Raw genomic sequence first — 24,122 nt, 5'->3', positions numbered from 1 at the left:
AAAAGCGTGAGTACAAAGTGGTGAACAGACAGAAATTAAATTGAAAATTTCTGAGTACCTACTGTCATAATGACAGTTGACATTACCACAGAATAACAAAGTACTCTGGATTACCACAGATACAACTTTTTAGCATTCACAGACAAGCCGGTCAGCTGTTTATAGACATTTGATGTCATCCATGACATTGGTGAAGGTCAAATTATATCGCGGAATCGCGAATTTATCTTCACATCAAAGCATTTCATTTAGTTACTGCTGTTCAATATCCGACCGAGGCGGAGTAAAGTGGTTGTGAAGCAGTGATTATTATTTCGCATTTAAAAACATGTCTCGCTACGATGTGGTGGAGCAAGGACCTCCTATTGAGGTCTTCCAAATGAACAACTTGTTCCTCAACGATTCTCACCAAAATAAAGTTAATTTAACTATTGGCGGTAAGTTTTGAATGCTATAAATTATGTAACCTAATACCAAACTGCTGTTTATTTACAATTGCAACTAATAGCATTATACTGTTACATATCCTGTTCTGGCAATTTTTATTACAGTTGGTTATAATCATGTAATAATTCATTCCATATACTATTCCACTTCTTACATTTACTATAAAGTACTTGCAGACTCTGGACTATCCTCCAATAATAATAAACAAATATGCATAGGATCTAGAAAATGAATGCCTTCATGGTTAAAGTTTCATACCATACCTAAGTTTTAATGTTTCTGTCTAACCTGTATTTGTTTCATTTCACCAGCTTACAGGGATGAGAATGCAAAGCCATGGGTCCTGCCGATTGTGCGCAAGGTGGAGAAACAGATGGCTGAGGACAGCACCCTGCTTCACGAGTACTTGCCCGTCTTGGGTGAGTTTATTAATTTGACCTTCTCAATTGTTAAAGGCAGTATGCAGACATCAGTCCGTGACAGTTTTATTGTAGGATAAATAATTATTTAAAAACATCAGCAATACAGATGCATAATATAACCATTGTTTTCAATAGTTTACTCAGTAATCTCAGATTTTATGATTCATAATTTATTGGTGTTTCTTTATTTTATCTGTAGACCAGAATTACTTAATTAATGTACTTAACATAAGTTATAAGATTCCCTTTAACAAATAATATCAATTGTAATATACTGTAATACTTAAATATTACTTTATCAAATTGAGAAAAACAACCACAGGTTATCATAAAACTATGACCACAACATGTTGATAAACAGTCACATGAGAATTGGGCCAATTGTTGCTGACCACAACAACTAATTTTATCTAAAAGGCATAGTGGTTTAATCAGTTGAGTCCCATAAAATCAGACACAGTATAATACTATTTTAATATTGCAATAATATGATGTAAAATGTTAAAAGACTGTATGTAAGTACAACAATATAAAACAGGCATGCAATATTGATAAGAAATTTATAATCATATCATAGCATGGGCGTACCCAGGTAGGGGCAGGGGGGGGCAGCTGCCCCCCCCTAGAAGATAAAATAAACTGAAATTTTCCGGCCAAGTGGGAATTAAAAACGTGTTACCTACTCTGCGCAAAATGAATACAACTGTTGAAAAATCAAAATAAGTATCTTTTATTTCCAGTAAGATATTTTGATGTAATATTCCTTTATCTAAGGTAAACGCAGCGATCACCGCCACCTTCAAGAAAGATGAATTTACTGAGCTAACCAGTCGGTTTTAGTCATAGATCGGATTCAAATTACCTGCATTTGTGTGATATGCATCTAATAAGACATTTATTTATTTTATTTATTATTACACACACACACACACACACACACACATTGTAACATAATAGGAACACAAAACCCAAATCGTTACAGTAATAATTGGTATGCATAGCTTTTCTAGAAAAAGAAATATTTCAATAGTTTCCCGGGTTTACCAGGTTTTTTGACAGAGTTGAATAATCGGACCCGTAAGAACATTGGTTTGTTTCGAAAGAGTTTTTACAGGTATAAAATTGCTACCTGAGCTGCGGCGCTCCGTTAGGTGTGTTTTGAACTTTCGATAATTCTTGACAGCCTCGACGTAGAGATACGGTTTTGGTATCATTGTTTAGCTTAACTCAAATAGTTTTAAATTAATACATAAAAATATCATTAAATCGGGCTATTTTCAAAGTAAATCAGAAAGTAAGTATGTAAATGTAGATATGGTTTTTTTTTGCGTCAAAAAAATTTGATTTGGTGCTTTTAACTTATTCTATGTACCTGTTTAGCAGTTGTGGATATTTTTATTGGATAGAAATGACTATTTGCGGATAAAATCATTTTATTTCATGTCCGTAAGGCGTTTAATTAAATCTCGAGATATGATTTTTTATGACAAAGAAGAAAAAACTAAGTATTTACTTTAAATTGGCCGCCATTTCTAGAATACATATTTAGATTTGACCCCACACATGGGGGTTATTTTATCGATGAAATTACTCGTAGAATCCCCACCAGGATCCCCACCCTTAAAGTTTGTTGGGTCCGAAAAACAACACGTATAAACGTATAGAAAAATATTATATTTAATGATCAACCAAAACCCTTTCTTTTTGATCTTCAAAGTCAAAAAATGGCTTAAGGATGGCGGTAATACCTGCGTTTACATATAAATTAAATATTGTAAAATATTCGTTATAGTAGGTATACTGTTAGCTACGCACAATATATTTAAAGCTCCCGCGAAACTAAAATATTAACTCTAAAATTGTATACTATTAGCAACTAAATTACTATTAATTTTATATTTTGTTTTGAAACTTAATAAAATTCAATTTTCATGATTTTTTGTTAAAATCGACCGACCATCAGAATTAGGTATGAGCTGCCCCCCCCTAGCTGAAATCCTGGGTACGCCCTTGTATCATAGATTTCTTTGATCTTAAGTAGAACACAGATCTTCACTGAAATTATGTTTCGATCTGTATTTTAAAGTGTTCTAAAGTGAATTTCTCTCTCGTCAGGTCTGGAGGCGTTTACCAATGCCTCTGTAGCCATGCTGCTCGGACAAGACAACCCAGCCATTGCTGAGGGCAGAGTAAGCTCATTTATAACCATTATCAACACATACAATCTTTTCTCTTTGGGTTGGTTTTCTTTTTCAACCTGAAATTACCCAAACTTTTCATTTTACAAAAACATTTAAAGATACATAAAGGCGATTACCTACTAGGGGAATAAAATGTCTAGTGACTTCACAATCGCCTGATGTATTCAGGGACTCTCAAGTACTAGACTCTAGTACTCTGCTTAAACATTTCTATGTTAGTGCATAGCTAGTGATACCTACTAATGCTTGGTTTACCATAGTCTGTTAGATCATTAACACCCCTGTTACATGAATAATACATCATTTCCATCTTAAATTCTTGACAAATCCTTTTTATGATTTAACAGAGTATGCTGAAACTAGGCTTAAATGTAACTTGCATGTCTGCAGGCGTTCGGCGTGCAGACGCTGTCGGGCACGGGCGGGCTGCGCATCGGCGCCGAGTTCCTCAACAAGCAGCTGCACTACACCACCTTCTACTACTCCAACCCTACCTGGGGTAAGTACTCTTACAATCATTAGGTTGCAGAGGTTGTACCTATGACAGACATGTTGCAAATCAAAACAGACACGACGTTTTTCTTTGCATGGGATACATTCAGAATTCAGACGGGTACAAGAGTTAGATACCTATATGTAGAGTGAAGACCCCAGGCAGACAGACCTAAACCTAGAAGCCGGCTGTCTCGAAATAGGGACATTTAGTATTAAAACTGTTAAGTTTTCAAGGCGATGTTTGCAATCAAATAAAGTATGTAGTAATTGCTGGTATATTTATTGATAAATGAGATAAGAGCTATAAATATGTACCTACCTATCACAGTATAGGTAGGTATTTTAAGTTATGAAACTGATATTATAATTTTATTATGTTCTTACAATTTGTTTACCTACTGACATATTATCTGATATATCTAAACTACCGTTCTGCGTTCGCGATCACGATTGCATTAGAAATGTCTACTCAAAAGATCGAAGCTCCCAACGAAAGACTCCTCCTAGTTAACATGACTATGACAAAACATTACACACAATACAACACCGCCACCGCCCACAGAGAACCACCACCTGATCTTCATGAACTCGGGCTTCACCACCCCCCGCCAGTACCGCTACTGGGACGCCAAGAGCCGCAGCCTCGACATCGAGGGTTTCCTGGAGGACCTGCGCAACGCTCCGGAGAACGCGGTGATCATCCTGCACGCCTGCGCGCACAACCCCACCGGCATCGACCCCACCCGCGAGCAGTGGGAGCGCATCGCCGATGTTGTGCAGGTACCTATGTGTTTAATACATAAGTAGGTAAGTACATAGATAATTAGGTTCTTACCTATGTTCTGTAAAAGTTATCTTTTGGGCTTGTGAAGCCTGCTGTACATGTTGGGTTGTATGGTCTTTAATCAATTTCCCTGTTCTTATAAGTTTGTGACAATAGCAGCCTACGTAATGGAAGGGATATTGTTCTGATGGTATCGGGTTATATTCCTAGCCGGATCATTTACACATTTATTAAGTATACTAAATGTTGTTTCGCATTATTTGACAAAAAACGCTGTCTGTGAAATAATCTGCAATGTAAATATATGAATACTTTATGCTCTCTAATCATGCATTACGCCAGATTAGATAATGTTAAGAGCATCACGTAAATAGCCATTAGGTTACTGAGTAGGTGGATCTATTTTTAATGCTCTCGATATAAACATTACTACGTATGTTCTATCTCTCTACTCTCAACAACACCGATAAATGTAGCTGATTAGCAATCCAAATCTAAATGGATTTATCGGACAGTTAATAAGTAAGTGGGTGATGTTATGTTTATGTACCTAAACCTACTCAACTTACTCAACACCACAGTGTTATTAACACAAACGTTTTAAGTAATAAATAGGTACTCTAATGGTTCATTAACCAACATGAAAAAGTATTTAGATGGCCATTTCTCACATATTTTTGGCTCGGTACCTACCTAATAGAACGATAATTTTATTGGTTGATAATAATTATACAATCTTACCCCACCGCACGTTATCTATATTTGCGTCACGCGATTTTGTAACCTTGATGATTGTTGTAGCATGTTTACTGCTGGTAATCGCTAAACAGCTCAGCTCAGATCTGAATTTATACATTTCAGATAGATCCTATATCTTTATTGACATGATTGAAAGAAAGTCGCATATTGCGTTACATTATACAATGTAATGAATTGACTACCTAAGTACCTATCTTTACCTAAGTAGAACCTCCAAAGGGGGGGTAAGTAGGTGGTGCACCGTGGATTCTAATGGGGCTCCACAATCAATTACCACAGTATTTACTAATTCAATAGAATATTGTAGGCATTTAAACTATTTACACTTTTGGATTTATAAATGAACCTGATCTTTGACAGAAAATTATGAAATAATTTTGCTATGTTTAGTAAGATTTCTAAATATTATGATGATCTTTGGCATGAGAAATCATCTCGAAATGAACAGTTTACTTACAGTTTTACTGTATTGCTCCGGCGCAAATTCATAACAAACACATTTTAGTGTTAATTTGTTTAGATTATTGCAATACCTCACTCTAGATTTGGCTAATTCAATATGAGTTATTATCAGACAACCCCTCCTATATCCTATACATAATGATAAAGTTTCATCATAACGAAAACCAAATAAAAGCCAGAAGAGATTCTCACTTAAAAATGTTGATTATGTTGTGAGAAGAGTGAAGTTTAGCCATGTATGCTGAACTTATTTTTTCCCATGGAAATGATGCAGCCTTTTTATTTGCGTTCCAATTTTTTTTGTTTATGTGTAATGTATGCTAAAATAAATATACTTTTCACCATTTCTTGCTAACGACCGTATGTGAACATTTCAGGAGCGCAAGTTGTTCCCGTTCTTCGACAGCGCGTACCAGGGCTTCGCGTCGGGCGACCTGGATCGAGACGCGTGGGCCGTGCGCCGCTTCGTCGAGCGAGGGATCGAGCTGGTCTGCGCGCAGTCGTATGCCAAGAACTTTGGGCTCTACAGTGAGTTGTTGGGCTTATTGTGTGCTGATAATGCTCCTGTAAATTATAGTCTGTGTTGGTAGTCCTGTTTTTGGCCTTCCTCATCTTATGCAACCATTATCGGCTCCCTGGTTGTTAAAATAGGTACATATGAGGCCATATGAACACTAACCACCACTTAATTACTACTAAATTCATCAAAATAATTCAGATTCTATAATGGATTGTGGCTAAAATGAAGGCCAAATTGGCCATTGGGATCCATTTTCGAATTACGTGGTTCTAATTCCGATTACGAATCATTTTGATTCCCATAAGTTGTTTCCTTGGCCAGTTTGTGAAAAGGTTGGTTATATATTTTTTTGGAAATAACTATTAAAATGGATGCTATCACTCCCCAGACGAGCGCGTCGGCAACCTAACCTTCGTGCTGGCGAGCAGCAAGCAGGTGGCGCCGGTGAAGTCGCAGCTGACGTGGATCGTGCGCGGGATGTACTCCAACCCGCCCGCGCACGGCGCCCGCGTCGTCGCCACTGTGTTGAACAACCCCGCGCTGTTTGACGAGTGGTGAGTGTAGTTTAGACTGTAGTGCCCCGCAATACGAAACATGTAGCAGTGACCTACCGGCACACAACGCCAGGGTTGTAGTCACCGTGTTGATTGAATATCTACCTTAGCGCACCGCAAAATACCCAGTCAATTTTGTAATGAAATTACAGCGCACGGAGCTGTCGCCACTTTCAGCGTTAATGCATGAGTGGCGATAGTGAATGTAGAACGTGATAATCTGTAATAGAGCGCAATATGTTGCTAATTAAATGAACCCTTGTCTAGCTATTAAGCTTTACTATACGTATTAACTTAAGTAAGTTTCCTTTTCCAGGAGATCCAACATTCAGATGATGTCCACGAGAGTCATTCAGATGAGAGAAGCACTTAGAGCAGAACTGATCAAGTGAGTTGAACCTTATTGCATTTTAATCCTTACTGCGATAAGTAACTACCATCAGCTCTAGATGTAATATCCACTGGACGGATAATCTATAGGTACGGTGGCCTGCGCCTAAAAGTATACAGGCGGAGTTTTTAAAATAACGATCCCTGATGATGAAGGGACCAGCTACATCTGTTATAAATCCGGGGACGTGTTGTGTGTGATGTGTGTAGCTGTGGTGTTTATTTGGATGTGCTTAAGCAGCATGTGAGCTTGAGATCGCTATTTTAAAAACTCCGCCTGTATACTTTTAGGCGCAGGCCACCGTACATACCTATAAATTAACCGTCCGGTGGATATTTACAATGCAAGTATGTAGGTTGTGTCTTACAGGTTTCAGCTCTTTTGGGTGCAGTGAGACTTTTATAACTTTCGAGACAAAAATTACGTATTTATAAGTTCAAGTGTCCGCCGCACCCTGAAAGAAAATCCCACTTTACCCAAATCCATTCACGCACGTTTAACACTCATATCTTCACAGACTGGGCACGCCCGGCTCGTGGGACCACATCGTGGCGCAGATCGGGCTGTTCTCCTACACGGGGCTGACCCCCGCGCAGGCTGAGCGCCTGGTCCAGCACTACCACGTGTACTTGCTGCGCTCCGGGAGAATCAACATCTGCGGGCTCAACCCCGGGAACATACAATATGTGGCCGCGGCCATACACGACGCCGTGACGACTCTGCCCGCTGAGTAAGATGTTTGATTTTTTGGTTGTTTGCTGTTGACTGTGCAAAATATGTTGGCGGGATTCAGGATAAATAACGATATAAAACTGCGCTCGCTGACATGTTTTGTAGTCAACAGTTTGGCGAATAGTTTCTAAAATTGCATTGCCTTTTTGGAAACTATGGCCATTAAAATTTGGGTGTTGGATAGTGGTATTGGGAAATAACAATAATTATTTACTTTTTTGTGGCATTATTGTTCTTTTGTAGTACCAATATCCCTTTTTCAACACCCGTGGAAGCGCATTCTACGCCACTTTTTGTGACTCCTACCGATCGAGAACCCTAACTCTTTCCCCAATAAATGTTTAATGATACATATTAGTATGTTACAAAAAATGGTGTTGGTGCCTCGTGCCAAAACAATCTGGTAGCACTATATCTGTTATTGTAGCGTCTGGTACACACTAAGGTATGGCTTTCAAACAGTTGCAATCAAATACTGCCCTAGACTGGCATTTAGAAACACCAATTATGGATAAATATTTATAGTTTGTAGACATCTTTTTTTATTATACATAGTGTAGGAGTATGTTTTAAGCTAAGCGAGACATGCTTGATGAGATTATATTACTATTGCAATTAATGAAAAACATCAAAATGACCTCGCAGTCTAAATTGTAAACATATTTTTTTCCGTTTTTGAAATGGCTTTTACAATCAATTCAATCACGCATTTTAGAGATTAGTTTTAAACTAATTTATGTTTTTTTTATTTGTATTTAATACACTATTTACGTCGAGTAGTTTGTATACTTACGTTTACCCGGTGTGAACTCGGAACATTTACAGGTGTAGCTGTTTCGAAGACACAAGTTGAACGAAGCTGCTGTTTTGAAATATTTATACATAATATAATGTGCTAAGTATATGCAATATTTACGTGAGTGTTCATTGTAACTTAGCCTAGACTTTTTGGTCGAATCATTTAAAAAGTAAGTTAGATACAACAATGAAATAGTTTATTTATCACTCGTATCTACGTAGAAATGTATTGATATGATCAATTAATTTTAGTGAAAATATTTTAGGCTGTGGAGCTAAATTTACTATAAAATTATTTAGTTTAAATATTTGCCTGACACAATGCGATTACAATTTTTAAAGTAAGTGAGCTTATTAATATGTAAATAAAATATAACATTAAAATAGTTGCTCATCAGTATTACATGACCAATAATCATGGTTCATATTTGTTACTACATATAAAGACTACTTAGAAATCATTTTATTAACCATTTTTGCTTGATCTGTATCAACAATAAATTGCTCACGTTGAAGACTAGATTTTCGACCTACATTTAGAAACATTCTTTGAAATTATTGTTATTCATAATCATTATACACAATTTTATTGCACTGTAAGAAAGTTATGGCAAATATATGTCTATATTTAATAAATATTCTTTGATTTTCTCTAACAGCAAATTTTGTTTGCAGGGATGTATCTTCTAAGTTGTGATTTGGAGTGACGTTGGAGGCGAAGTAGGAACGCCCGAGATATGAACAGAATGGTATGTGCTGGTATTGTGAAGGTGGTGGATAATACATAGCTACATAATTATGATTATATTGTACATAAAATAAACACCGACTACCTAGTCATTATCAACACATACTATTTTATTCCAATCCTAAGATAACGCTTACTAAGACTTTCCATAACGTTTAACGGTACCTTATTACGAGGGGAAAATAAGACAAGTGTTAAGTTTAACGTCATAAAATATATTTTAGTTTACACTTATGTAAGTAGGCATAGTAACTAAGACTCCATTTGCTCGCTCGGCGGAGTCGGTAGCGGCACCAGCGGTCGCGAGCCGAAGCGGTTGCACACTGGAAATAAAGTATTGGTTATTTACAAAAGTTACTGTCGCGGGGTCAGTGTCACCGGAGCTGCTCGAGAGAGAGAGTCTTAACAGCCTGCGCAGACGACGAGATACTTTTGTCCGCCGATATAGACCTCTTATAAATTACGAGGTACTTTTTGTCCATCGTAACCTTACTCTAAATGTGTACAATTTATTATCACCGGGTACGATATAATTTATAAATATCTTGTACCTCATCTGCGCATGACATTATATATGATACAAGCTGTAGCTGAGTGTACATACCCTCCTCGTTAATGTCCACGTGGTACATCTCGATGACGCTCTGCTTGTTGTCGCCGCCCACCGCCGCCGTGCGCTCCTATGCTTGTAGTGGGGGTAATGGGGTGGATAGACGTCCCTCCTTATTGGTATCTCCGATACATGCAGTGGGATCCCCCACTTACGGATTGAGGCCGTAGTTGAGTGTACTGTATGTACATACCTTCTTCGTTGGTTCGCGTGCGCTTAGCGGGTACTGGGGGGAGATACAAGCTGGCTGTGGCTGAGTGTACAACTGAACATACCTTCTTCGTTAATATCCACGTGGTACATCTCGATGACGCTCTGCTTGTTGTCGCCGCCCACCGCCACGCTATAGGGCGCGTCGGGGCACGCGCACGCGCACAGCGCCGCGCCCACCGCCGTCGTGCGCTCGGATACTTGCAGTGGGGGGGTGCTGGGGGTGGGAGGGTATTGATTTATATACACTTTATTGCATACAAAACATACATAGACAAAAATACAAAGTAATAAAAAGTTAATACACAAAGGCGGGCTTATTGCCAAAAAGCAATTTCTAGCCTAGTTAGTGCTATGCATTGGTAAAACTACAAAACTCAGCAGGCTTGCGCGTCTAGAGGAAATACCATAACAGAGAGTTTATGTAATGTACCAGTTAGTTGAGGTTACAACGAACGACCGGTGCATTGCCTAAAATGTTCCCGGGTACAATTTCCAGCCATCGCAGATAATATTGCATGCCACTGGCGAATAGTGGATTACAGCAGATACACCTCTGCTTTGTTTAACAGTGAGTATAATTAATTCAATTCAATTGAAATGATGCAAGAGTAATATTATGACAATCGATAAATAAGTTGTAAAATACGTCCAATAAACCGATATTCTATTCAGATAGTTTAATTTTTACCCGACTGCCGAAGGAGGAGGGTAATGTTTTTTAAAGAAGTTATCAACAATGCAGCGGTAGTTACCACGTGGTGTCCCACGTCTTCATCTTGCCGTCCGTGCTCACGGTGATCATGAGGCCGGGCACGCGCTCGCTCAGGATCAGACCTGCAAATAACGTATTGGGGATTTAAAAACCGACCATAACATTCGTAGCTGTCGTCATCCCTCTTGCCGCTGCAACAATAATGTTTAAATATGCTGTGACCAATGATGATGATGAAGGCTGCCTTTGGCTGTTAACAGCATGCGGATTTGATCACGCACACGGGCTTGCCCCCCACGCGTCCATACACGTATTGTAACGCGTTGAATATGTACGCGAGACGCGGGTAAATGGCGTGCCATCCCGCATGCGTGACAAAATCGGCATGTTGTTAAAATCAGCCTTTCCCAGCAGTAAGGATGTGAGATGTGTAGTTACCTGTGACCTCCTTCTCGTGCGCCTGTATGACCCACAGCGGCTCGTCCTGCCGGCAGTCCACGTACGCCACCTTGCCCTCGTTGTTACTCATCTGAAACATTCAAAATAACAATAACAATAACGATTCATTTAAAGATGAATAGTTAAAGCATCGCAATAGTTTAGTCTATAGGTATAAGTGTACTTATAGGTATTCTGAATGTCATTTATTGAACTAGCTATAACTACCTATTCTAAAGCGAAATTAAGTTGTTGTCTTAGCAGCGGCAACGGCAGTTTGAGAGAAGGCTGAAGATACAATAATGATAATGGTGGCTGTAGAAGTAGAACGATAAGAGTGGCATAGCAATAGCATGAGACGGTCCACCATACTATTTATAGATATCTTACTTCATAGATTATGTTATCTATATATAATGAATTGCTGCATGCTATAAATTATATTAAAAATATTCACTATATTATTATTTAATAATATTCAAAAGTAGTGCATAAGATGAAAATCCATTTCGGCAAATAAACGGCTTCTTATCTCTATACTATACACCTACCGCGAAACAGAACGGGTTCAGCGTGTCCCACACGGCGCGCTCGATCTCCGGCGGCAGCGCCCAGGCGCGGTGCGCGGCGGCGCTGCGGCAGTCCGTCACGCGCGCGCGCCCGTCGCACGCGCCCGTCCGCCATTTGTATATAGGGTGTTGCAAAAAGGGTATACTAAGCCGGAACCGACGTGTGCAGCATGTTATATCTAAGCTCGTAAATGAAATCAGAATGTTTTTATACACTGACCGCAAAACAGAACGGGTTCAGCGTGTCCCACACGGCGCGCTCGATCTCCGGCGGCAGGGCCCAGGCGCGGTGCGCCGCGGGGCTGCGGCAGTCCGTCACGCGCGCGCGCCCGTCGCACGCGCCGCTCAGCAGCGTCTGCGCCTCGCGAGGGTGGAACGACAGGCTTTGCACCTGGAATGGACGTGTGGGTTAGTTGCTTAGGTATACAGGGTATTGCAAAAAGGGTATGCTAAGCCGAAACCACGGATTCAGATTCGGGCTTAGATATAACATGCTGCACATGCTGTTTTCGGCTTAGTATAACCTTTTTGCAACACCCTGTATAATTATGGAATAACTCGATTATCTTGAGGTGTACATAGAATTTTAAAAATTGAATTGAAGAATGTATAATTCGTAAAGCAGCAGCGTCTGCGCTTCCAGCAGCGGGTGGGACGACAGGCTTTGCAGCTGGAATGGACGTGTGGTCTTAGCAAGGTATTGTAGAGAACTCAAGATATATTTTAACTTGAGGTGGTTGTACATTTGAACAGAGTTGAATTTAAGAATGTGTAATTGGTAAAAATGAATTTGCTGCCACACAGATAGATTTTAACTGGATAGATAAAGCCCCAACTACGATATTTAAATCACTAATCTATTGAGGTCTGGCTTTCCTTAATTACGTTCTGTTCTATTTAGATAATGTGAAACCTAAATACCTTAGTATAGGTATACCTTATCTTCGAAGTAGTCTAGCTTGGTGTGCGGCGTTCCTTGGTCCAGATCCCAAAGCAGGACTGTCTTGTCAGCTGAGCCCGAAGCCAGGACATGTCTGTAAAGCAATAAGTAACCGTTTATAATAATATTTCTTAAATATTCTATTTATAAAACAAAAATACCTTTAAAGCGGCTAGTTTAATAGGTTCCTAGATAAGCGAGGCCAAGGCCCTAAGGATAAGTGGTGTGACACTGCTTAAGAGAGGTGTATCCACTCACGTAAAGTTGGAGTTCCAGGACAAGTCGAGCACGGCGTCCTTGTGTCCTACTCGCTTCGTCTTCTTCTTCTTGCTGGGCTTGACGCCGAGCTTGAAGGCGGGCTCCAGGCAGTTCTCGATGTCCAGGTCCCACACCTGGATCACCGGGTCCATGCCGCCCAGCGCGCACAGGTTGCCTAGGGGAAAGTCATATGAGTCATATGAGGTTGGTAAATGGGGAATCGATTGGAGAAATAACGCCTTCTTTGGAAAAACTTTGAAAATCTACAACCAACAGTTACAAAAGTTGACTTAGGTAATGGTAGGTAGGTATAAGGATTTTAGTTATATGTAGAATGACTAGTTGGGTGTGCCAATTTTTTTCAACATGCAGTAGAACTCCCTTTTTATCTTTATAATCTTTAGATGGTGCTGCTAATGTTATTGCCATTTCTGACTGTTGTAGTGATGCCTGATAGCAGTAGACGATTATTGACTGATGATATGTTACCAGGTTTGGGGTCACTGGGGTCGTGGCTGAGCCACTCGATGCACAGCGGGAACCACGGGAGCAGGATGTCATGATGCACGTAGAATGAATCCTCTTCCTTGTTGAATACTAAAAATAATATATGAATATTTATAGTGTTCAATTTGAAGCTCGGGGCAACAGCTAGTTTACTATAAATGAGTAAGGAACATTCAGAGAGTGCTCTTATGTTTTCATATCATTTTATATTTGGACATTATATGTATATTCAGTCACTTTAGGATGCCATTCATAGTTGTTTTAAGTCAAATGGGTATATTGTGTTCAAAAAGCAATAGGTATGTACCTTATACCTTTAATTTAAATTTTCATTTTATAGGTTCAGGGCATCAGGGTACTCACCATAGACTTCTAAAACACTAGCGTCTGTCTCAACATGGCCGACCAGCAATAGATTGTCATCCGGTTTGATGATGTCATCTTCTTCATCACTGTCAGGGCCTTCTGTCTAGAATGTGCAAAATCATCAGTTAACAAATGAGATGGAAGAGGTTCTGTTTCTCACTATGCGTCAAGCCTCTTGTTACTATGGCAATTAAATTTGTCCCATTATTTAGGAGTTGGAGTATATTTTCATTTTAAATAATTATAGAAGTTACAACTCAGTACATAAACCTAAATATAATTACTTACATTGATTTGCACATTTTCACTGAGATCTCCTAAGTTTGGTACTGTTGCCACTGAACCAAGTCCAATAGTGTTAGCTGAAACATAATTATGATAACATGTTACTTAGAAAAAACACATGGTAGGTATGTAGCAATATTTAATTTTTTACTGTATAAAGGACAATTTCAAAAGGATTTCAAGATCATTTACATGACATAGATACCTGTGTCATCAGCATCATAATTCTCAAAGTCGAACTCATCATCAGGGTTGACCGGTCGAGCGGGGGCTTCTGGAGCATCTTCATCATCACTCTGGTCATCACCTTGTTCTGTTATTCTAGAAATAAACCATGTCCCATAATAGCTTAAATTACTCTTACTAACACTAACATGACTAACATTATAGTATAGTAATTCATATTTTTTAAATGCAATTGAAACACAAGTTTCAAAACTAGATTAGCAAACTATGTGCATAAAATAGTGTGTAATAAAGTTGATATCTATACCTTAAATCATTAGCAGTCTGTTTAATTATATTTTCCAGTTCTTTTTCTGTTAGCTCAATCTGTAAAGAAAGCATTGATTATAATAATAATCAAGTAATCGTTTATAAAATGTGTGGTTAGATTAAATTTGTTTTTTCCTTTCTATCATACCTTTTCAGGAACTGCTTTTGCCACTCCTCTTCTTACAAAGTGCATGCATGATATTAAACTAACTGTTGGGGTATTTTCTTCCATGATAAACTTATTATTTTAAGATTTACGATTAAAAATGCTGCAGAAAAATACACACATGCTTCACGCTTCACGTAAATTTCAAACATGTGTTAATGACAGTTGACAGTGACAGTTAGACACACAGATACACAAAATAGAATATTTGCCCCAGATTATTAAATAAAAGCATGGGCTTTACAGTCTGTTATAGGCCAATAGGCGTTCCTGTGGCGGGTTTTGTTTAAATGTGGCGGTAATAATGCAAAAAACAACACAAAACCAAGTTAGTTCAGGCTCACTTGTCGCTCCGAACGAATTCGAATACTCATTCTAAGGTCCCATAATCCTGTCTGTGATCTTTAAAACAAAAACCAAAACGTCAAATTTATGTTTATGTCAAACAGACGTCAATATTCTACCTTACCGACCGAATTTACTTTTCCAATTTCTACATAATAAACCGAAATAATTAAAGTAATTATGCTAGCATGCTACATTAGAGAGTGCACGTTTGTTTTCTAAGTTAACGGTTTCCTCTGTATTATAACAAGGTATCACATAGAACTAACCTTCACATAATAATCCTGCATACACTTATCTAATGAATCATCTTGTTTGATCAAGTGTCTTTAGAATATCTTGCAGTAGAACTACTTGACAATGGACTTGGTAAGGCAACTAAAAATGGCTGGTAAGCCATGTATCTACTATTAATTGCTTACATATTATTATTTTTGTGCAGTATGTAATAAGTACATATATTTTTCTGTTTCAGTTTGAAGAGAAGCGTAAGGTCCCACCAATGCTGCAAACACTTCTGAGATACGATGTTCAAGTTACAAAGAGATTTGTTGAAAATGCACTTAAAACAACTGCCTTTAGGTCTCTTCGTAATCATGCTAAATTTCTGGAGGTAACAGACACTTTTGTAATGAATATAAATAGTTTTAACTGAAAGCTCCAATCAAAATGTGTTTTCCCAATATCTCACTACTGTAGTACTTACAAATACATACAGATTTATAATTCTTAAAATTATTACAATAGTAGAGTTTATAATAATTTAAAGTAAACATTAAAATGTTGTTGAATTTTCAGGTATCCTGTCACGGCATTGTGTGGCTGGCCGGCTGGCTGACATTTGTGTGGCTCTTCAACAACAAGGACCTCTACCAGCTCCAAGTTAACATGCTCATTGGTAAGTGTGCCATCTGCGTCTCATTTATGTATGCAATAGTTAACCACCCCCTTAAAACTCTTGAGAAGCCTCATAAAATAAAACCTAAAATTGAGTAATTTCTGAAGTTGTTACATTAAACTACAAATTCTAATATTTCTTATTTCAGCATTAATACTGGATATCATAGTAATAGCTGTGCTGAAAGCAGTAGTGCGAAGGCGCAGGCCAGTACCGATGAACAAGTTATCTGAGCTGGGCCCAGACAAGTTCTCGTTCCCCTCAGGCCATGCAAGCCGGGCTGTGCTGATCACATTTGTTCTCATGGTCCTGGACCCAGTAGCTGTCATATTCTACCCTCCATTGCTTGCGTGGGTGACGGCTGTCTGCATATCTCGAGTGCTGCTAGAAAGGCACTACATCCTGGATGTCCTCGCTGGATGTGGCATCGGCGTCCTGGAAGGTCTAGTCATGTGCATACTGTGGTTCTCTCAGAGCACTTCCGCTTGGATCCTGTCATCACTATCTGATGAGAAGTTGGATGGTGGAGAATACCATGTTTAAAGTTCAAACATATTTTATTGTTCAGTAACTAATCTACCAAATAATTAATTCTATCGAGTAGTTGTAACTTATCTCGCACTGGCAAGATAATTTATAGCACAGTAGAAAAATGTGTTAAAGAGTGTGCTTAGTTATTTGTGATTTAATGTAATTATAATATGAAATAATCTTATTTGAAAAGTATAAGTGAAGTTAAATTAGTGGAACATATATATTTTATACTACAATAATTTATTTAACACAGTTTAATTGTAACAGTGTGAGAAATTTTAAAATATATTGTTGCATTTAATATCTAGACTTTTTTATTACAAGGTATCTCAGCATAAAGGCAATGCCGCCTTATTCATGCCAGGTTCATGCCGAGCGTCTATGCATTGCATTGAGTATGAATGGTCATCCGAGTCCGCGTTGTTCTATGATGCATTTTATGCCGCCGGGTTCACGGCGGCACACAATGCAGCCCTTCTGGCACTGTGACTGTGTAGCATCCGACCTCCTTCCTACACAAACAATATGAAATCCCAGTACCGCCACGCCACACGCCATTGACATCGCTTTTCTTGCCCGGACCACCCCGGACGGAAGTAAGTAGTAAGTGAGAGACGGAAGTAGTAGGGGTACTTACTTCCTTTTCTTCTATATCGAGAAAACTATAATACATTTGCTCAGTGTGGGCAAGTTTAAGCTATTTTTTAAACTGGCAGCCCTTCGATCATATTGCCCTATACTGACGCCCCCTTCAGAATAATAAACTGTAGATTATTTATTTGTACTTAACTATTTTGTCAAACAAAACATAACAAAATCATCAAATCAGAAATGGAGTTTTTTGGAATTACTTATTTTGGTCCCCAAAATTATGTTAGGGATATAATGCGTGATGATTATAAAGAACCAATGTCTCCAAACGATGTCAACCATGTATTGGATACTGTAAAAAATAATACAACGTGTCCTTCGGAAGTGAGCTTATCATTATTTAAATAGTGTGGAAAATTGTAGGTACCTAGGTATCATGCCATGCGCCAGCTAACTTGGGTTTCTCAACATTTTTTTTTATTTGAATCCATGGAAGTAGAAAAAAAGAGAATCTTTACTGTTCTAGAAGGTAGTTACTAGAGTCCGACCCAGGCAACCTAACTATTACCTAACCAAGTACAACATGCCTAACTAGTATTTATTTAAGTAATTACTTAACTAGTTAGTACTTACCATCTTTTATTGAAATACGGGCTTATCAATCACATACATAAATAATTTTATATTTAGTTACAGAGACCGGACGTCGATACTTACAGGGTCATAGATTGCTATATAGGCAGAGTTAACGGCTTTGCTTATGGTTCCTCGGTAAGATTTAGAAAAATGAAGATCAAGGGTGTTATGCATCCAACTGGCCCTATAGATATGTACAGACTGCCTCCAACTAGTTCTATAGATGTAAGTGTATTATTTGGCTTTACAGACGGTAAGTACCAAGTTAGTACCTACCGATTTGTATTTTATTTCCATTTCCGTTTTTCTAAACTTATTTGCCAGTGGGACAGTACCTACTTATCTTACGCTATTTGTTTCAGTATGGATGGTGGCTGTGCGATCCTGCCCTACAGGGGGCCACTTGGCAACATACATTTCCACGCTATCCCCAGCCAAGGTCACCTAACACTCTTGTTTTGGACAAAGAGCGACAAAATAATAAATATGCAACTTTCTTTTAAGCATCCTTCTTATTTACACATACGTTATTTGTAGCATTTGCACGAAAACAACTGCAAGCAAGCACATTCACACGAATCGCGATAGTAACAATAGTTAAAATATCAAATATGATCCTATATATAGACTATAGAGCGTTTCATCAAATAACATGACTTAAAAAGACAAAATCCAACCTTATTCCAATGTAATAAGGGTTTATACATATTAATTATCCGGTGAAACGGTCTATAGTCGGTTCTAGGTGGGTGATGATGGGAAACCTCATGCTTAGAATAAGTATTTTGTGACACTTTTTATTCTGTGAATTTTTGTTACCAATGTGTAGTCTGTACTTGAACTGACCACAGAGTCACAGAGTTGGTAGAACTGACATTGACAGTTGTTCTTTTTTTATTCTTGTTCTTTTTATTGGTTGACGTTCTTGAGTAAGGAGGTTTTCCTCGTAAAATGTCGTAAGTAATCCTTATAAATCTCTTACTGTATGAATATTTATTCATCAATTCTGTATTTAATTTATATTTTAGCTCTGTATCTACGTAATCGCTTTCATATTTTTTGGTTGTTGACTTTTATTTGAATAGTTGTACGAAACATAACCTCTTAACCCATGTTCAAACATTTCTATTTTCAGGTCTAAAGTATCTCGTGATACATTGTACGAGTGCGTCAATGCCGTACTCCAAAATTCAAAGGACAAGAAACGTAATTTCTTGGAGACTGTCGAATTGCAAATCGGCCTGAAGAACTATGATCCCCAGAAGGACAAGCGTTTCTCCGGCACCGTCAAGTACGTTTACCTGGAAAGAGCATTTTCGTGGAATATAATGTGAACACCTGAACTGTTAAACTTTATAGTTGAAATTTCACTAAAATGTGTCTGGACAGGGAGTCAGGCTCTCCTGACGGGACTCCACCCAGAGTCTTTAAATAACGGGTAGGTTAGCTTTAGCTCACCGCAATTATCATGTAAACTGGTGTTGTGGTAAGAAATACGTATGTTATTAAGTTCTTTCAAGGTATACATTCATCATGTCTATTAAAATAGGCACATGGTCAATTTTAATCTATCCTATTTACAGAATGGGGTATTGCCCTATGTATGTATACCTAAATGATGCTATAAATTGCATGTATTATCTGTTGATATTGATGACAAACCTCAACTGATTCCATATTTTCTAAATACACAAAGTTGGAATTAACCTACATAAATAATTAAATACCACAATAATTCCTTCCAGGCTGAAGTACATCCCTAGGCCTAAGATGCAGGTGTGTGTCCTGGGAGACCAGCAGCACTGTGATGAAGCCAAGGCGGCTGATGTACCATGCATGGATGCTGAAGCCCTGAAAAAACTTAACAAGAACAAGAAGCTTGTTAAGAAACTAGCCAAGAAGTAAGTCATGTTTATTTGTAACAGTTACTGAGCTGAAAAGGATCCACCAACCTATGATTCTTTGTGAAATAGTCAAGCCAAAGAAAACCTTTAGTTTACATGCACTGGATTGTAGTTCTTTAAAATTAAGACTTCATAAATCAGTATCCTTTGAAAATAGCAGCAAGCTATTTAGTTTTAATTGAATCTTGGCAGAGAACAATGCTAATTATAATGTTGTTAATTGCCAGGTATGATGCATTCCTTGCTTCCGAGTCCCTCATCAAGCAGATTCCCCGTCTGCTGGGTCCTGGTCTGAACAAGGCCGGCAAGTTCCCTGGTCTGCTCTCCCACCAGGAGTCCATGTCCATGAAGATTGATGAGGTCAAGGCCACCATCAAGTTCCAGATGAAGAAGGTAATTAAATTGTAGAACTTGTGTAAATTGTTCTTTGAATTTGTCATGCAGACTATGCAGAGCTCTATCTTTGCACTTACTTTACTGAAGTCTATTGAACTGCAAAGCCCCTAATTAGGTGTATTTTGTGATCATTATTTATGGAACATGATAAGTGAGTTCAAAACCGATTTATATTAAATGAGACTTTTGTTGTTTCCAGGTTCTCTGCTTGTCTGTAGCTGTTGGCCACGTGGACATGACCCCCGATGAGCTGGCACAGAACGTGCATCTCTCCATCAACTTCCTGGTGTCCCTGCTGAAGAAGCACTGGCAGAACGTCAGGTCTCTTCACATGAAGTCTACCATGGGACCCCCCCAGAGATTGTACTAAGCTGACGTAATAAATTTATTGATAAAAGTTTTTCTTTTATTCCTTGACTCCATTGTTAAACACACGTTAGGGCCTTAGTAGTGTTTACTAATATTACCTACTATATTAGTTCAACGACCGAATGGCGTAGTGGTTAGTGACCCTGACTACTGAGCCAAAGGTCCTGGGTTCGATTCCCGGCTGGGGCAGATATTTGTTCTCTGGTCTTGGTGCCCGTAAAATGGCAATAGGCCAGCCCCCTATTACATTGGGACTAAAATAACACTGGCGAAAAGTGCTAAGTACAATGTTTGAGTGTTATATTAGTTCATTGGTGAATTCGCCTTTTCGGAACCACCTACCTTCCACAACCACATCCTTACTAATATTATAAATGTGAAAGTAACTGTGTCTGTCTGTCTGTTACTCTTTCACGCCAAAACTACTGAATGGATTTGAATGAAATTTGGTATACATACGGTCTAGACCCCGGGAAAGAACATAGGCTACTTTTTATCCCGGAATTCCCACGGGAAAACTTTTTAAGGCGAAGCGAAGCGCGCGGGAACAGCTAGTTACCTATATCTACTACTCTACAACAGGGAACTGGGGATTTATATATCCGTAATAATGGGCGATCCACACTACCGTAATAAGTATGTCGTTATACCGCGGTAATGGACGTTAATCATAGGTGGAATTTGATCACTAAACAAGGTTTATATTTCATTGTATGTTTCTGAAGCTAAAATTAAGTTAAAAGAGTCCTTACTTAAATTAGATTATGCCTCTACTGAGGTTATTATAGAATAAGATGTGCAATTTGCAGTTAGTCCATTACAATAATTTATTATTTTCTGTTCTGTTCTATTTTTATAATGTGTTACAGTTAAAAGACTGATTAAATATATATATATTTTTAGAATAATTACATTTTATGTTATATTACTGATGTTACTTTCAATAAGATTTTGATTTTAATGGTACCCCGAGATACGGGCAAAGCCTAGTTCGGGGGCCCCTGTTCATTTTGTGATTTTAAATGTAAGATGTGCGCAAGAATACTTTTTGTTTTGTAAAATAAGATTTAAATTTTACTTAGGTACCTATTATGTGTTTTATGTGCAAATAAACAATTTTTACTTTACTTTACTTACTTTTACTGTATAATATCACGGTAGTGTGGCCCCAGCATAGTGAATCACTTTAATTATGCTGGGGCCATTTGATTGCTGAAAAGGGTACTCAAAGTGAAATTCGAGCCTTGCGGTACCTGCTAGTTATTATTTTGTGGCCTTGCTTCGTTCGTTTATTTCAAACTTAGCTAGCGACCTGAGTGGAGGGGGCGCTCGCTCTCCAGCATTTACCTATGATGCCTAAGCATGGACATACATATTAGTGATGTAACGAATGTGTGTTTTTGGACATTCGCGAATGCGAATGCGAATGCGAATATCTGAAATCGACATTCGCGAATGCGAATGCGAATGCGAATATTCAGTTTGTGTTCAAATTTGGCGTTATTTGTATGATTTGGTAACAGTTTCGTACTGAACGTGGTACGTTCCGTTCAAGGTGCATTCCGAATCAGAGTAAACAATACTAGACGCATTTTTTTAAAAACTTTATTTAGCTCCTTAACAGTTACGACACATTGCGACTGTGTGCAGTTTCTGAGGGCTATTTACACGAAGAATTTAAACATATTTAAATGTATGGCTGTCTTGCTCTGACACTATAGGTATACTGTCAAAATACGCTTTTTGTTTGTTTATTTACACTCATGGGCAATGAAAAAGATCCATTAAGAGGCGAGTATACCTTCGCGATTCTAGCGAAATAGGTATTTAGGAAAAGATTTGTTATCGTTCGCGAAAACCTATCTGTGTAAACGCCATGACAGCTCGTCAATGTTCGCTTGCGCTCTCATGCCCCGGGCACGGGTGCGATAGAGATGCACTGCAGCACGCGACTGAAAATAGCTACTTTTCTTAATAAAATTCTGGTTTCGGGAGAAAACGTTTTACACTAACTAAATATCAAACAATCTCTTAGATTTTGGTGTCAATCGCTTCAGCATAATATACTCTAGGTTTATAGGTTTCGCTTTTTAAAAAAAAAAACTTTGTCATTGTTCAACCAATGGTTTGATTCAACATACAAAAAATACGTTATTTGAGGTGCCTATAAGTTTAAATCTATAAAAAAAATCGAAAAAAGAAAAAGCTATAAACCTAGTTATTCCTTGTGTCAATAATATACTAAAAAATCATGGAGATTGGATAATATTTAGAGGTAGTAAAACGTTTTCTCTTTTTGTATGGACGAGCAAGTGCTATACTCTCCTCTTAAGAAAAACGCCAAATTACTCCTAAGCGCAAAAAAATACTAAATAACGGCTTCTGCAACTTTTAAGTGCATTTAACGACGCATCAGAATATTAGCAACTAAAAACGTTAATATTGAATAAAAAAATTCTATCTGATACCTGTATTTTTTAAGTGGAACTGTTTCTTTGCACGTGAGTGTATGTTTAGGTCTTATGAAACTACAAGGTGGACCAATAGAAGTCATCCGATGTTGTTTGGCTCTCATTGTTTTTCTAAATGAAATAGTTGGATTTTGTTTTTTGATTATGTTTATTTGAACCTTTACAATTTTATTGGTAAAGTCTAAAAGATGATATCGGCCAAATGGGCACCGTCACAATTGATTGCCATACGGGCTCCTTTTATGGCATTTCTCATCACTCCAGCGAGAACTTCGGGCGACAGATTCTCGCACTCGTGTCGAATGTTGTCCTTGAGGGCTTCCAGAGACACGGGCTTAAACACGGGTCTTCAAAAAACCCCTCAAAAACCGTGTCAAACGGCAAAATCGGGTGAATTTGCAGGGAAAAATGACAGATAAAACGAAAAAAAGCGTCCCGAAAACAGAATAAGTATACACAATTATTCCGCGATCTTGAGGAGTACTTATATCACTCCATGGCTTCTGAACTTGAATTCTGCATTTGTCTAGTCCACCAATATCAAAACAAATTTGAAATTGGCGGCCATTTGTACAAATGAGATCAACTTCTAATAGGGCGATTACTTTTGGCCCACCTTGTATTAACTACATATTTCTAAAGTTTCAATACCGATGTTTTAAAAAAAAGCCAAATGATAAAGACTCGAAATGTGATAAAGGGGGTAACTTGTAATAAAAGGTTATAGACGAATGGATTTTGATTTTGTTCAGTTACCATTATTTTAAAATACTTTTTTCTAACTGATATTCGCAAAACATTCGCACAAAATTTTGCGAATGCGAATATTCGCGAATGCGAATATTCGTTACATCACTAATACATATATTATTATGTCAATGCAATAATATATGGTATTATGCTCTATAATATGATGATTTCTGGGCCGCGGCATCCGGCATCTTACCATGGTATATTTAGTAGGAGAATCGACGACCATAGCCAACCAGCGTGGACAACTACGTTAAGCATCGGCAAGAGGATGCCGCGGTCTAGAAGTCACCTGTGTGTTGTGTCATACAAATCCTTATCGCAGCAGCCTCTTGCCTAACGAATTATCTGGTTTA

At 38.2% G+C, this 24,122-nt stretch overlaps 4 protein-coding genes across 6 annotated transcripts; 3 read left to right on the top strand and 1 right to left on the bottom strand.

Moving 5' to 3' along the window:
* Window positions 1–208: 208 nt before the first annotated feature.
* On the top strand, window positions 209–9,414 carry LOC105385171 (aspartate aminotransferase, cytoplasmic). 2 transcript variants are annotated; one of them, XM_038108571.2, is made up of 10 exons: window positions 209–437; window positions 759–866; window positions 2,985–3,058; window positions 3,461–3,569; window positions 4,128–4,345; window positions 5,948–6,098; window positions 6,479–6,644; window positions 6,961–7,032; window positions 7,553–7,765; window positions 9,241–9,414. In XM_038108571.2, the coding sequence occupies exons 1-10, from the start codon at window positions 329–331 to the stop codon at window positions 9,260–9,262; spliced, it is 1,242 nt and encodes a 413-aa protein (XP_037964499.1). In that variant the 5' UTR covers window positions 209–328; the 3' UTR covers window positions 9,263–9,414. The 2 variants fall into 2 exon arrangements, with proteins under 2 accessions (XP_037964499.1, XP_037964498.1); XM_038108570.2 differs by lacking the exon at window positions 9,241–9,414 and adding an exon at window positions 8,593–9,201.
* Window positions 8,468–17,958, bottom strand: LOC105385140 (periodic tryptophan protein 1 homolog). 2 transcript variants are annotated; one of them, XM_048626031.1, is made up of 13 exons: window positions 17,874–17,958; window positions 14,705–14,763; window positions 14,417–14,532; window positions 14,215–14,288; window positions 13,924–14,029; window positions 13,543–13,650; window positions 13,054–13,228; window positions 12,793–12,889; window positions 12,076–12,246; window positions 11,287–11,377; window positions 10,889–10,970; window positions 10,199–10,350; window positions 8,468–9,636 (listed from the first exon to the last, which is right to left on the bottom strand). In XM_048626031.1, exons 1-13 carry the CDS (start codon window positions 17,874–17,876, stop codon window positions 9,566–9,568), a joined length of 1,305 nt encoding a protein of 434 aa, XP_048481988.1. In that variant the 5' UTR covers window positions 17,877–17,958; the 3' UTR covers window positions 8,468–9,565. The 2 variants fall into 2 exon arrangements, with proteins under 2 accessions (XP_048481988.1, XP_048481987.1); XM_048626030.1 differs by lacking the exon at window positions 17,874–17,958 and adding an exon at window positions 14,855–15,032.
* On the top strand, window positions 15,301–16,950 carry LOC105385139 (polyisoprenoid diphosphate/phosphate phosphohydrolase PLPP6). Its single transcript, XM_011555461.3, has 4 exons — window positions 15,301–15,586; window positions 15,693–15,830; window positions 16,016–16,115; window positions 16,264–16,950. The coding sequence occupies exons 1-4, from the start codon at window positions 15,578–15,580 to the stop codon at window positions 16,656–16,658; spliced, it is 642 nt and encodes a 213-aa protein (XP_011553763.1). The 5' UTR covers window positions 15,301–15,577; the 3' UTR covers window positions 16,659–16,950.
* An 818-nt stretch (window positions 17,959–18,776) lies between the features above and the next one.
* On the top strand, window positions 18,777–20,573 carry LOC105390433 (60S ribosomal protein L10a). Its single transcript, NM_001305501.1, is given in 5 exon segments — window positions 18,777–18,832; window positions 19,012–19,167; window positions 19,622–19,777; window positions 20,008–20,173; window positions 20,376–20,573. Coding segments are annotated over 5 exon segments (654 nt in total). The 5' UTR covers window positions 18,777–18,827; the 3' UTR covers window positions 20,547–20,573.
* The last annotated feature ends 3,549 nt before the right edge of the window (window positions 20,574–24,122 follow it).

This window comes from Plutella xylostella, chromosome 15 (assembly GCF_932276165.1).
Source record: "Plutella xylostella chromosome 15, ilPluXylo3.1, whole genome shotgun sequence".
Classification (NCBI taxonomy): domain Eukaryota; kingdom Metazoa; phylum Arthropoda; class Insecta; order Lepidoptera; family Plutellidae; genus Plutella; species Plutella xylostella.
This window is presented reverse-complemented; position numbering and strand designations above follow the sequence as displayed.